This window comes from Archocentrus centrarchus, chromosome 4 (assembly GCF_007364275.1).
Source record: "Archocentrus centrarchus isolate MPI-CPG fArcCen1 chromosome 4, fArcCen1, whole genome shotgun sequence".
NCBI lineage: Eukaryota > Metazoa > Chordata > Actinopteri > Cichliformes > Cichlidae > Archocentrus > Archocentrus centrarchus.
This window is the reverse complement of record NC_044349.1, coordinates 23,999,965-24,015,693: the sequence shown is the minus strand read 5'-3', so window position 1 is coordinate 24,015,693 and position 15,729 is coordinate 23,999,965. Positions and strand designations below refer to the sequence as shown.

At 41.1% G+C, this 15,729-nt stretch overlaps 1 protein-coding gene across 1 annotated transcript in view; it reads right to left on the bottom strand.

Moving 5' to 3' along the window:
- ssbp4 (single stranded DNA binding protein 4) overlaps nt 1-14,473 on the bottom strand; it is a 101,890-nt gene extending 87,417 nt beyond the window's left edge. Inside the window, exons 1-2 of the mRNA XM_030726659.1 lie at nt 14,323-14,473; nt 1,937-2,009 (exon numbers count right to left, since the gene is read on the bottom strand). Coding sequence (XP_030582519.1) covers nt 1,937-2,009; nt 14,323-14,378 — 129 coding nt within the window. The 5' untranslated portion in view covers nt 14,379-14,473. The remainder of the gene's footprint in view (nt 1-1,936; nt 2,010-14,322) is intronic.
- Between the last annotated feature and the right edge of the window lie 1,256 nt (nt 14,474-15,729).

Genomic DNA, 15,729 nt, shown 5'->3' with positions numbered 1-15,729 from the left:
TCTTAGCATGCATGCCTTGTGGATATGTGGACTCTTTGTGTGCTTCTTTGTGTCTGTTGTTTTAATCCCTGTCTGAGTAGATGTTTTAATTCCTGTTTGAGGCCGTTTAAGCGTGTGTGCAGATCCATGTTTGTGTGCCTCGGGTTGCCTGCGACCCAGAACTTCACCCCTTTCCAGCGGCTCACCAATAACACTCGATCTCTGGGAGAGGATTCACCCACAAGGGCTCTGAAATCAGCAAGGCTCGCTGCAGCTCAACTACTTAATCTCTCTGTGCTGCTCCACCATCTCTACTTCATATTTTAGACTCCTGGTTGTTGGCAGCTGGGCCGACCTCCAGCAGCCCTGTCCACCCTGGTGCCTGCCTGCACGCTAGTGGAAGGAAAGGCAAAAAAGACCATGGCTGATTATATCTGACTGATACATCCATGTTCCAGAAAAGGTGATGTGAGGTGGGTATGTTTTTTTTTTTCATTAAAGAACTCATCATTTTCAATACAGCTGGAAGTTTTTATTGATTTAAATGAGGGGATTTTTATTTTATATTGACATTTTTTTTTACAGATTTTTTTTTTTTGCCCAGGCCAAGTCAGACTTTTTTCCTTTCCCCTTTAAACTGATTTCCTATTTTGAAAACTGATTTTGTTGTACATTTATTTGTGAATTCACTATTTCATATTATAAATACACTAAAAATTTTCGTTGTAGTGGTGGTACTCCCACTGTTTACGTTGGTGAATTTTGTGTCTTCACTCAGAGTGAGGGGTTTCCACGCTAGCAACACATTACAGCGTGGTTGTGAGCATGCATGCAACTTTTCGCCTGCGTTGCTGTGTGCTCGTTGTGCATTCAAGGAAGGGCCCCGCTCGCGAGGCTGACCGCTCATCAGTCAGATCCGAGAATGCTGGAAATCGGCCGATTCTGGTCCCTAGCCAGTTAATCGGTGCATCTCTAGTTGAAACTGTCTACCTAACTAGACTCTGAGGCTCAGCTTCACCAGACATGGATTAAGCCTCGTCCTAAGCCATAAAGTTTTTTCAGCAGAAATTTTCATAGATTTTTCCTTTTAGTCTGGGACTAGGGCTTAATCCCTGCCTGGGAAACCTTCTGTGAGGGTCAGTATTGCATATATGCAGCACACAGGTGAACAAGTGTATGCAGCAGCATCTCTATATGATTCTATCCTGACAGAAATCACATCAGTATTAAAGTCGAACGATACAGACCCACCTTTGCATGCCATTAAAGCCCTCTCTATCTTGTGGACTGTATTAAGTAGAGCTGAATAAAGCTAATGAGCAGCAGAGGTATTCTCCTGAAAGAGGCCTGGACACGAGACCATCAGCAGGAAGGATGTCCGTTAAGGAAGGGAATGCAACACATTAGACGCCCTACCTCCTCAACAGTTCAAGGGCATAATATGAGGGTAATAAGACTAACAGACCTGAGACACATGGTTAATTTTGCAGTTGTTTCCAATACTAAAGGTACGCTTGGTTTAACTTCTTAAATGTCAGAACAAGACATGAGCAACAACACATGCTTACAATATGTCAAACTGCTCCAATTAAACAGCTGATTAAACCAGAGCTAATAATGAAGGGATGGTAATCACATTAAGAAGCCCAACTGACAGCATGTTTACATTGTCCCAAATTAATAAACACTCAAAAGAATGTTGCTTTTATTCAGCAACTGTAAAACAAAAACACACACACACACACACACACACACACACACACACACACACACACACTGCTCGTTAACATGTTAATGTTTTTACACTTTCTCAAAGTCAAGACCCCAGCTTTTAACAACAGCTGCCTGCTCGAGCACATAACAACTTATAATGTGAATTCCATTCCTAGTTATACAATAGAGGGGGAATCACACTCATCCTTGTTGAACAGGAAGTCAAACTAAAAGAACTTCTTACCTCTGACAGGAAGGTCTGTGCTGATTTCTGTGCGCCAACATGCAGCAAATACTCATACACATATAAAGCTAACCTGAAAAGCAAGAGGAGAGACAATAAGAAAAGTCAGTGCTGAGGATAATAACACAGTTAATTTAACATCATTTCAGAACTGAAAGAAAAGGCAAACATTTGTGCACAACTGGCAGAAAATCATCACTGTGCAATTTGAGATGGAGCTCGGATAAACATGAATTTACAGTATGGATTTCATATACACTGTGAAGGGGTTGTAAATGTGTGATGTAAAGCTCTGCAGCTTTGAGCTAAAGAGCCTTGGTGGCACTCGGCCATATCCTTGTGGTTTCAGTACGACTACTGTTGAGGCATAGAGACCGAAAACAAAGCAGTGCAGACACTGAGAAAAACATGGATGAAGAATATCCTCAGACAGGACAAAAGACGGACCCCCCCCCCCCCACCCCCCCAGACATGAATACCCACCTTTGTGGATTCTAGATGTTATAAATGATGACACTGATCTCTCTCTTTTAGATGCAAAAATGTTCAATTATTAAACTGCAATTAGTTTATGAAAGGTTTCTAAACAATCAAAGAGAAACAAAGCTGATAATTATTAGCAGCTTTTTAATAACCTGTAAGACAAATCTTAAATCTTATTTAAGCTTGGTCCATTAAATGAAAAGACAGGAATTAGTTAGATCTGTTAGGATCATCCAGCAAAAAAAAGCCCCCCAAAAAAACAAAAAAACAGAAGCACAGCTGCTGGAAATGGCTGAGGAGGGTCTGCAAACAAGTCTTTAATATTACATTTCTGTTGATAGCGAAAATATATTGTAGTCTTTTTAGACTAAACAACAGACTTTGCATCCTCATATTTACACTTTACAGCACAGCCTGGATTAATCACACATGGTCCAGCCATCCCTCCAGTAGCTTTACTCACATATCCTTTAGAGGGTTTCTGTGAGCAGGAGCCAATCACTGGGTAAGAGGTGAGGTACACCGAGGACGGGCTGCCAGTCAATCATACACAAAAAGACAGAGAAGCTGTTCAAGCTCACATTCACACCTGCATTTGACATTTACTTATTAACATAACAAACTGCATGTCTTTAGATTGTTGGAGGCAACCAGAGCATCAGCACAGAGACAGGAAAATCTCACAAGCTACGCACATAAAGACCCCAGTCACTGTGCAATCTGTGAGGCGCAATCACATAGGATAAAACTACTGAGTTAAACAATTTATTCATGAAGAAGAAAAAAGAAGAATAATGCTCTATTATACTATTACTTTTTTTTTAAAGCTGGTTCATACTGCATGATTTTAAACAAGTCATGCCAATTTTGACTGCACAGTTTCCCACCAGTCAAAATTGTGACCACCAATAAAAACACACATTTTAACTTTTGCTGGGGAAAAAAAAAATGAATTCGGCGTGTGTGCTGTGTTGATCCAAGAACAAGTAAAAGTCTGGTTGCCTAGCAACAAGATGGTGGGACTTCATAAAGTCATTGCTTCCCGCCAAGAAACTGTGCAACACATTCTCCTTCTTCTTTTGGCTGCTCCCTTCAGAGGTCGCCACAGTGGATCATCTGCCTCCATCTCACCCTATCCTTACCCTCCCTCCTCTGTCACACCAACCCTCTGCATGTTTGCCTTTATTACATCCATATTCAACATCCTTTGTCCAATATATCCACTATCCCTCCTCTAAACATGTCCAAACATCTCAGCCTTGCCTCTCTAACTTTGATTCCAAGCCACTTGACTTGAGCTGTCCTTCTGATGTACTTTCTAATCTTGTCCATTCACATCACTCCCAGTGAAAATTTGAGCATCTTCAGCTCTGCCACCTCCAGACTTGCCTTCTGTCTTTTTGTTAGTGCCACCATTTCCAAACCATACATCATAGAAGGTCTCACTACCATCTAGTAAACCTTCCTTTTCACCCTTACTGCTATTCCCCTGTCACAAATCACCCCTGTCACTCGTCTCCACCCACTCCACCCTGCCTGCACTCTCTTGTGCACTGTCCGCTGCTTTGGATGGCTGACCTCAGGTATCCACCTTCTCTACCTCTTCTCCTTGCAGGTTCACACATGTATTCTGTCTTGCTTCTGCTGATTTCATTTCTCTTCTCTCTGGTGCATACCTCCACCTCTCTGGGCTCTCTTCCACCTGCTCCCTACTCTCACTACAGATCACAATATCACCTGCAAATATCATGGCCCACGGAGACTCCTGCCTGACCTCATCTGTGAGCCTGTCCATCACCACTGCAAACGAGAGCTGATCCCTGATGTAATCACACCCCCACCTTGAACCCATCTGTCACTCCTACCGCACACCTCACCAGTGTCTCACTGTCCTCATCCATGTCCTGCACCACCCTCACATACTTCACTGCCACTGCTATCATCTTCATGTAGGACCATAGTTCCTCTATCATAGACTTTCCCCAGATCCACAAAGACACAATGCAATTCCTCATGACCTTGTCTACACTTCTCAATCAACACTCTTAAAGTAATTATCACTCTTTTAGTAGTGCACTTTTCCACATGACGCCATACTGCTACTTGCTGATCATCACCTCTCTTCTTAACTTAGCTTCCACAGCTCTTACCCTTCAACTTTATCCTCTGTAGTTACTACAGCGCTGCACGTCACCCTTGTTCTTGAAAAATCGGTACCAGAACACTTTTTGTCCATTCATGAGGCATCCTCTCACTCTCCAAGATTGTGTTAAACAATTGGGTTGAAAAGTCCACTGCCCTTTCTCCTAGACAACTCTATACCACCACAGCTATGTAATCTGGACCACACAGTACAACATATAACCCTATTAAAAAAAAAAAAAAAAAACATGTCCTCTTTTCATGTCATCTTGTGGAACAAATGAAAGATTACATGGAAATCTGAGTTTTAGAGGTACTGATAGGCAAAAGTCATACAGAACCAGGATAGCTACCTACCCCTATTTCCTGTATTTATGCTAAATTAAGCTAGTCAGCCATAGCTACAAATTTATCACGAGTAAAGTAAGCTTAAACAGTTCAAAATAATCCTCATTCATCTGATACTGAACCCTGGTGCAGCAGTCTGAAACAAGTCAGTTTTGCTCCTTGCCTTTTAAGCCAACTTTAGATGGGCTTCCCATCATAAACAGAAGGTTTGAACAGCAGGTGGATGGTGCTGCTGTGCAAACAGCCACAGCTGTATGCCTGAGATGACCACATTAAAGATATCCACTTTCACTGATATAATACAGAGGCAAGAGTAAAAGAAAAAAAAAGTTAACAGAAACCTGAGTTTTTAGTTCACATTACTTGCACATCTTTAAATGAAACTTTGGTCATGATTAATATGAGAATCTACTTTGGTAACAGCATTTAATTGACAGAAAATAAAGAAAAGTATCTTAGACCAGCTTAAACGCACAGATTTTAAAGTGCTATTGATCTTCTCAGCTACTCAGAGCATAAAAGCAAACAAACATATTTCTCAGTTGTTACAAAGGACTTATTATGAATCTAATGTACTCGAAATCATAAATAATACTGTTTTTCCAGATACCAGACAATTACTTTCTTGCATCTTGCCCAGACTCACAAAACTCAGGTAAATAATACACTGTTATCAGATACTGGCACCCATTTCTAGTTAGACAACAAATGAATATGAATAGACTCACATGGATCCTTCAGTTTCACCATTTCATGACAAAACCAAACTTTGCTCCAACTCAAAGGAATCACTAAATATTTTTACTACACTGGAGGGGTCTGGACAAATGCAGCACCACGGAATCATCTACATTCAATCGTCCCCACGCCTGTAACACAGTGCAGGGAGATGCTTTTGTGTACGGTGGGGCGATAGATTTTATGCTGATCACACGCATCAAGGCCAGACCAGACAGAGAGTTATGATGTTTGGGTTGTTGCTGGGTGATACTGAATGAATCAATAATGAGCCGGAACAGAGTTGAACAACCTGACTCTTTATCTACTCAAAGATGTCCCTGCAGTGTTTTGAGAACTATCTGCTAAACTGTTAGAGCTGGTCCAAACTAGCTTCAACGAGACACTAGAGCCTATCACCATCTATATTTCTAATTCTTACATCTGAAACTGCTGTTTACACCCATTTCAGCTACCTAATGTAAGCACGCTATTTAAGGAAAAGCTATATGTAGTGTGTCTTTGTATGTATGTTTGTAATGTGGACACAATGAAAGATAGGCAGGCAGTGTTGCTGTGCACAGCCCTCACTGATTGGCCCAGTCACAGACTGTTTGTACAGGGAAAAAAAAAAAAAAAAAAACTGATTCACAAGTAGGAGCAAATTGCTCGTTGTTAATGTTTAATATTGATTGCAAATGCAGCGACTGTTCTGGTGAAGAGCAAGTGATCAGCTCTGTGTTTAGGAAAATGTCTATTACCTTTAATTAAGAGTCATCTGACAGCATGTGCAGGAAAAATATTAATTTGTTTTTTTACTTTAGAAGCTTTTTTGTCTCTAGTATGATCATATGTGTCACTTTACCTTCAACTCTCTTTCATTATAACAGCAGCATACCAAGAATGAGAAAACACCTTATGAGAAAACACTGTTAGCTATTTTAGTTTGATGTTAAATTTTGGTGTATTTTAGAGAGGAATGCAAACTTTAAATAAGAAGGAGGGACAATGGAAAATACTGCATTTATCCCATAATAACAATAATATCTGGCAGATGCTTTTCTGCCAGAGACACATATTATATTATGAAGGGTGATAGCATGTGGTATGAAAGATTTACTACATCTGTCCTTGTGGCAGAGGAGCTTAATCGGTCTGTTAGCGAAGGTGCTCAGCTGCCTCTCCAGTAAGTGTTGCTGAGGGTGGTCAGAATTATCCATGATGGATAACAGTTTGTTCAGTGACCTCCTCTCCAGCACAACTTCGAAAGTGTCCAGTTTGCAGTTAATCACAGAGCCAGCCTTCCTAATCAGTTTATTCAATCTGTTGGTGTTGCCAGCTCTGATGCTGCTCCCCCAGCACACTACAGAGCAAAATACACTGCTCTCACCACAACTGAGTGATAGAAAACCTCCATCATTTTGCTGCAACACTGAAGGATGTCAGCTCCCTTAGGAAATAGAGCCTGCTCATCCCCTTTTTGTATACATCCTCTGTGCTGGTCTTCCAGTTCAGCCTGCTGTACGATAATAATCACAGTTATGAATTTAATAACGTACATAAAGTTAAAAAAAGTCATGTGGTTGATTATCTGAACATTCAAACCAGCTGGACATTTTGCTGCTACCGTTTAAATGTATGCTGGTGAGTAAATCACAATGAAATTGTACTTCACAGTTTTAGAAACGGTGAAGTTAAAATGAGGGCAATGAGCATGGATTAAAACACTACTTGAAACACTTATCCTGTTGGTCATTCGCTGTAACGCTAATGGACACATTTGCCTGTGTTTCTGCAATATTGGCCTAAGCTGAGGGGGCCGAGTCCATGTGCAACCCTGTCTCCTAAAAAGTACGTTCACGTTTTCTCCGTTATGTTTTGAGGGAAATGTAATTCTGCTCCCACAGAAGACCTTACAGTTAAAAAAGAGTGCCAAAGAGGGCATACATCAAGAGACTTGCATTCAGAAGAAAAGGGTTTGACTCCTATATTCATTTTGTCACTTTTGCATTTGTGTTTTTAAACTCTGAAGTTTTGCTTGCATTGCTCTTTAGTTTGCACACTGTTTGGTTAGGTTTAGGCTGCAGGAGAAGATCATGGCTTAGGTCAAAATAAGCTCGTTCACAACCTTTAAAGAAGCTTCTCTATCTTATGATAGCCTGAAAACAAGTGACAGCAGGAAAACAAAAATATGTTTCTCCTTAAAAAAAGAAGACAGGACTGCCACATGTTGTAACATTTAAAAACAAAGCCGTCTCTGCAGTGTGAATACCCAGCAGCCGGCGCCAGATCCTATACATTGCATCTACACTGTACAGGACCGAACAGAGATTCCCATGAGCATTGCGGCAATGAAATTTTCATGGTAGAGTCTGGTGTGATCTGAGGGGCTCTATGCCCCAGCGATGGGCACCTGCCCTGGCTGCAATGCATTATTTAAAAACACTCATTCAATCCAGGCTTCAGGGGACACCTTTTGTTACTCTGTCAGAACCAGTAAGTGTAACCCGGCTGAGGAGGAGACATTTTTGCGAGCCGATGGAGCAGAGCTTGAGGAAGAACAGGTAGATAAAGGAAGCATGAAGGGTTTAGCTGTGTCAGAGGGAAACTGAAGGTCAGGGCCTCAACTTTTTTGCTCTATGGACACCACAAACATGAATTCCTTCCCGGTGACCCCTGCTCCAGTTACACATGTCATTTAGGAATAAAAGACGAGATGCTTACAAGACAAACCGCAACCACACACAGCCCACTCCACATCTTTAGTTCATTCTAAGAGATGCTTCACTCTCTCTGAAGATGTCCACAAAGGAAATGTAACAAAAAAAACAAATTGCTGATGCAAATTACTTGATGAGATGTGGGAGATCAGTCTGAGTGGGAGGAAGAACATCTGACCTGTGCTTTGACTACTGACTAAATATCAAGGCCCATCACAGAAAGTGTGTAAGGTTATATTAAAAGAGCCACAAAGCCAACCAGCAGAGCATCTGTCTGTGTCTCATGTTCTTTCTCTTAAGATGCAAGATAATTTGTACCATTTTTCAAACCATCCAGCAGCTCCGAAGGACTGAAACAAAAACTTAAAACCCCTACAACATCAGCTCTGATCTTCCTCCTTCCCTTGCCGCTAACATCATGCAAGCAAACTAAGATTTTGCTCCACGTCCACATATCAAGGTGATCTCTCCCACCATCACGTCCCCAGGAAACACACACCTGACATTTAGCCCCAGGCTGACCCAGCTAGCCTCTCTTTCCTTCGCTTGCCTCCAGAGACAAGGGCATCTCAGCTGAGTTTAGCGAGCTAAAACACAGACAGTTAGCAAATTAACTTTCATGTCTTTGTTTCAATAATTCAGCAGTGAGAGCAGTGGCAGGGTGAGGAGAGGTGTACGTGAAGGAAGTGATGGAGGATAAGGCTGGTCCTCTTACTGCATCTCCTTTCATATACATATGTCTTTTGGAAACAATAAAAGATATTTAATGTGTTAACATATATTCAGTGACTAAATGCGAAGTGTGACTGGATAAAAACACGATATATCGTTCCCTAAATATTAAATAGTTATGACCAACATATAAAAACAGTATGGATGTGTCTGGTGTGGATGCGGTGATGTATCATTCAAAGGTGAATGAGAGGGTAGATGCCTGTTCGAGACACCTGTGACAGAGCGAAGCTGTTTCACTAAATCTTATTCCCACTGCACAGGGACTGTTTATATTTTTTGGGCTTTGTTATGGCAGTTCCTTTGTCAAAACAAATCAGCGTCAGGGAGCATGTAAACACCAGTGGCTTTAGCCACGGGTTAATCCACACATTGTTACACACACACAAAACACGCGAGTGTATCCACACTCGTCCAAGAACACACATAAAACCTCCTCTCGCTCTCACTCTGCCAGCTTTGACTCTGTGATGTTGCCTACCGACAGAATCAGGTAGAAACTTCCTCAGAGTTTAACAGTAAAATTGGATGTTTTTTTTTTTTAACCCACAAAAGCACTTTTTAGGTGAAAGAGGCAGAGGAGAGCAATTTACTGTGTAATGATTTATGATGAGAGATAATACTGATGTTCCTGACATAGTTTTGTTATTGCCAGAGCTTCCTTCCTCGGCAGGTAATAATGACGATGAGATTATGTAACTTAGCATGGTGAAACTTTAAAAAGAATCTTTTGTTTTGTAACAGACTTTATCTTATGTCTTATTTGCCCGATCACTGCTCAGATGCTTTTCCCCGTGTGCTAATAAAAGACATACACTCTTCTCTTCTGTGTGCTCTGTTGCCAAACTGATTAACAACTTCAGGCACGTAGCTTCAATATTTATACTCTCTTCTTTATTTCAAGTGAGGAAACTAGCAAATTTGTGCGGATGCACCGAAAGCAGCTGACGAAAGGCAGCATTAATTGACTGTTGACATATCTGAATGAAAGCACAGTCAGCCAAAGGGTGCTGAGGGTAAATCAAGGGCTTCTTTACTTTTAGAGCAGTGTTTCTGCCTATGTTAGTGCGCAGCTCTTTATGCTTCCTTCAAAAGGCTAAAATGCAGATGGCAGAGCCATCTGTGTAGAATCAAAACCATGCATTCAGACCTGAAGATCCCCATTAAACTGCATGTAAACACATGGGAGGAGCCAGGGGAGGAGCAGAGGATGTAAAGCAACCCATGTTCAAAACAAACTGATTAACTTTACACTTGATGTTCTTTCCCCAAATAAATCCAACATCACTTGAAACCACACACAAAAATGTCTATAAACAAACAGAGGATTAGAAAACAAATGCAAGGAGCAAACTCTTTTGGAAACTAAGCACAAGTTAAAAAATATATATATATTAAGGTGTGGTGTCAATCTATTCAACATTTTTGTGAATGGCACCTTTAATTACGATGCCGGCTTCATCAGCGCACAACTCAAAGAGGTTCCAGTTACATAGGAGACATTAATATTGAAGCTTCTGTGTCACTCCCATTCAAATTAAATTAAATAAAACGCTGAAAAGTGCAGAGAGTAATTAATTTCTCCGGTTGTGAGGGCGCTGGTTCCTCCTCTACCTTTATTAGTATTATTAGCTTGTTGTCTCTTTGCAAGACGTCTCATCACAACAACATTTTTCAAGGATCCCCCCCCCCCCCCCCCCCCCCCCACACACACACACACACACACACAATATTGCTACCTGTGATCTCAAGACAGCGACCAGGCAGCTGTATGGTGAGGCCTTGGTCGTGCAGTGGAATCCACAAGAGTGTGAAACGCTCATGTGACTGCTTTATGTTGCATTTCTGAACAAACAGGCTGGATTCAAGCCTGCTTCAAGGCTGTGACGGGAATATAAAAAGCCCACTGTACGTGCATGGCTTTGAGCTCAGTGTCACAACACAGTTAAAAGCAAAAGTGAGCCTGCGTGTTGGGACATTTTGTGTAGTGACCCTGAGAGCTACTGTACAAGCCTGCAGTGTTCGGTACTGTAAATACAGTACAGTTTAATTAAACAGTTTAATAAAACCGCAGTTTCTAATCAACGCTTTCAGCTTCACATCCTACCAGCACATGCCTGCAGACAACAGGTTCATCAAGAAGAAACCCCCACAAGACTTTCCTTTAGTGAAGCATTACTTTCTAAGTCAGGCTGCAACCCCAGTATTGAAGCATTACAGCCCACACTGTATGTTACAGGACCTTTTTAAGCTTAGTAAACACAGTGGTGTAAAAATCAGTATAAATATACTGATTATTTTGGTTCCATTATTTCCAGAGTGAGGTTAATCCCTGAGAAGCTCGAGCAGCTGGCCATCACTTAAAATAACATATTTCTAACACCCCACAAGATGAAAACACATCCTGTCTATTCTAAATTATGTATGTATGTGTGGGAAATAGTTGAGGAATTTAACAAAAGTCACTACACAACCAAGGCAAGGAAGTCATTAATAAAATACATTATAAACTTATCAATAAATATTCCCCTCTACAACTTCTTCCTCTGATGTAACTCACATGGCCTGCCCATAGTCTGATCGCTTTCAGCTGTACAAAGAAAACATTGCTTTGAACTAATTAAATTTTTCTTGTCTTAAATGTTAGTATCTGATCTTCCTCACTTAATTTGTGTGTCAAATCTAAAAGCACTGCAGCTTTTTCTAAATCAAAAGAACTCAAAAATAAAGTGGGCAAGCATTCGCGTATTACCAGGGAAAAAGTAATCCAATGTGATTAGGGCTGATTTGCTCATTTACAAAAACTCACTCCAACCTTACTTAATGAAACCAAGAGCGTAGAGTCATATTATTAATTTATAGATTACTTAACTAAGTATATCACTCCATAATCCTCTAAGCAAGAGCTGGAGCTGTGATGCCACACTGTATGTCTGATTTAATGGGATACAAGTCCATCCGGGATGCCCTCTTTTTCATATCTGAATATGTAAAGAGTCATATGAATATGTAAATATGAATATGAGCCAATTCAGTGATGCATTGAGGCAGCTGTTGTGAGCTCAACATTTACAAGGAAACATGTGTTGGCCCTGCAGGGCAGGTTAGGGTGACAAGACAGGTGAGTGGAGAGGGCAAGCGTCATCTGTTAGCTGTGGACAATAACCTATAAGCCTGTGACACCCTGAAATGACACTAAATATACACAGAGATGTAAAGAAAGGGAGATATGTGCAGGTTCTCAAAAATAAAGAAAGGTGTGAATAAATGGAAACAAATACACTAAAATAAACTAATTCAAAAATTGCATTATTCATAAACAGCCTTAACACAGAAGCATTCATCATTTCCAGTTCTCAAAAGACTTGTATTTCTTATGAGTTAAATTATTAATCTCCTCCTACACTATCATTTGAAATACATGCTGCCTCTGCACTGATTTCGCTCCCAATAACACATGGAACATAATCCACAGTCCCTGAACAAGCAAATGCAACTAAAACACAGAATTCAAGTGATAGATTGCTTTCAGTGTATTGTAAATAAACTAATGAAGCTGAGCCACACAAACAGGTGTAAAAGCAGCCTCAACGTCTGCTGATGGTTCATGTGCAATATTAAAGCATCATATGCTGGTTCAAAGGTCACTCTGCCTGCTGTTCATAAAAACCACATGGGACTGTTTTCATTTAGGATTCACTCCTCCACCTCAGCACACTCATACACACACACTCACACACACACACACACACACACACACACACACACACACACACACACACACACACACACACACACACACACACACACACACACACACAAGTGCAAAGAGCTGCTCAATTTTCCAATAAACTGATGGGAATTCAGAGTGAAATCAAAGGCTTGTGGCACCAGGCATGTACAAAGTCGTATTCGAGGAAGCTTACACTAAGCACATAAGCGAGCTACATCTCTAGAAGGCTTAATCAATTGAATATGACATGGCAATGCATCAAAAAAAACAAAAAAAACAAGAGAGTCTCTAAAGAAATTTTGTTTCTATTACAGATGCATGAGGCGCTGTGTAACAGCACATCCTCTCAGGACTTGACAGTGTTTTTAGATTACAACTGCATCTCAGCAGGGTTCCCTACACTCCTCTAACCTCAGACTGTTTAGTGCTTAAAAATAGCTAATGATGATAAAAGACTACTCTGATCTAAAGTGCTGCGATGCAAAGAAGGTCCAACTCTTTGAACGCTCCCGTAAAGAAATGTTCCAGTGTAGCAGAGAAATAAAGGACAGGCATGAGGAGCGGCGGCGGCAGCAGCAGCCTTCCCTCTATAAAATACAGTGGCATTTAAAAGTTACGCTGGCTTTGTGTAGTAAGCCAAAATCATAGATGGATGCACAGGCATCTACGATAATGTGAAAAAATATTGCAAAAATGCGGAAAATAAACTAATTTGAATCATTTATCCAACATTTCTCTACATAATAACCGTCAGGCCTTTTTTTAAAACGCAATTTAACATTCTATAGCTATTAATAACAGTCTTCTTCTCCAAGAAGTAGCAGCTAAATATTCGTGGCAGCATGACTCGCCTTCGTGTGAGTGCAAAAGTTTACCACCGCTGCTGAATGGGACAAAACTTTTCGCTTCATGGCCAGGTTTGATTGCGCCCGGCGTTACGCCTCAAAATACACCACGAGCAAGCAGCGCGAGCCATAAAGAGATGCCGGTTTCTATTTCTAAAAATGACAAAATAATTCAGCCATCCAGCAAGCCTTCACACCTTTTAAGTTTCTGGGAGGAAGACCGAGCAGCCTGTCCGCACGCATACACTCAGCAGAAACATGCTCCTCTGCCCGAAATGAAACGAAAAAAAATACGTTTCTTCAACTTTTTGATGCTGCAGAAGAGAGCGGCATCAATGTATCAGATAATAAAATAGCTACAGTGTGGCTCCCCAAAAGGTTTCGCCAAGTTAAAGAAGTGTGCAGACGAGCCGTGTTATTATGTTCTATTCAAAAGAAACATGCAAACTGGAGGGACAATTAAAAAAAAAAAAAAAAAAAAGTTTAACATGCACCTCTAAGGTGGTCACAGAGGAGGAGGGAACTGCATGCAGGAGCGCACTTTAGTAAAGTACCCTCCTTTTAAATTACAGTACCTACTTTAGAAAGTTGTGCTCCCCTCCTCTGCCCCCCTCGCCTGCAATGATAAGCAGGTAAACTCTAACATATAGCGCATAATTCACTTACTTTTCTCTCGCTTGGCTATCAGAAGGGACGACAGCTCCTTTACCTTTGGCGTACATGCTGAATTCTCTTTTAAGACTTTTGCCCCACTCAACACCTGTCAAAGAAAGCAGCCAGGAAAACGCTCCATCTCCATAGCTACCCCTTTAGTGTTTTTACTCCCCCCTTCTCCTCCCCCTCCTCCTCCTCCTCCTCCCGCCTCCCTCCTCCTTCTCTCTCCTCTCCCTCCCTCTCTTTCTCTCTCCCTTTTTTTTTTTTTTTTTTTTTTTTTTTACATCTCCAACATTGGCCACAAATCAGGCACAGTTTCTACTGGGGGGGACTTGAAACCGTCCTCCGTTGGATTTTTTTTCCCCTCCTCAGCCGCTGTTCCGCAGGCCTGCTCTTCCTCCCTCTGTTAAGCAAACGGTGGGGGCTCCTTAAAGGGAAACACACACTTCTTGTTTACGGACCTCAGGAACATGAGGAGAGAGGAGGGGAGGATAGGGAAATGCACGCTGGGCGCAGGCTCCACTCTTTAGGGCAAGCTTCTTTAGGGAGTTTCTTCTTCTTCTTCTCTTCTTTTTTAACCCAAAAGACAGTCCAGGACTTTGACTACAACTTCATTCTGTGAATTTAAATCACAGTAATGAGGACACATATCGTTTTAGCACTTTTGTGCCTTTACCTGTCGATTATTTTGCATATTTGATTATTTTGCACATTGTGTGGTTTTTGTTATAATCGTGGATAATATAAAAGGTGGATGGGGATGTTGTGAAAAGTGAAGTCAAAGAGGAAGTGCCTTAAACCCTCATTCTTTTTTTTTTTTTTTTTCTTTTTTAACCAGCAGGGGGCAACTCCTCTGGTTACAAACAGACTGCCCCCTGTATAGAAGTCTATGAGGGAAAAGGTCTCCCATTCCCTTGCTCTGAGTCTATTCTCCTGAAAGGGTTTTGGGCTCAGTCACTACTTCCAGGTCATATTGAATAAAACATGATTTTCATTTTGTAAATTAAAGTCAGTATTAATGTCAAAAGGTTTATGCTGGGTGTGCTTCAGCGGGTGTTTTTCAACCCATGACATGGACAATAATGAAAACACTAAACTCATAGCTTCATAACTCGAGGACAAATAATGGGTGACGTCATGGAGGCTATCTCCAATTTAAAAAAAACAAATCTATGGATATAACAAATGTCTTGCCATGATTTTCAATAACAGCACAGAATGTGTTATGGTCTGGTCTATCCATCCATTTTCTTCCACTTATCCTTTTCAAGGTTGCAGGACCCTATCCGAGCTGTCATAGGGCAAGAGGCAGGGTACACCCTGGACAGGTCACCCGCCCAACACAGAGAGACAGACAACCATTCATACTCACAGCTAATTTAGAATCACCAATTAATATAACCCTACATCTTTGGACTG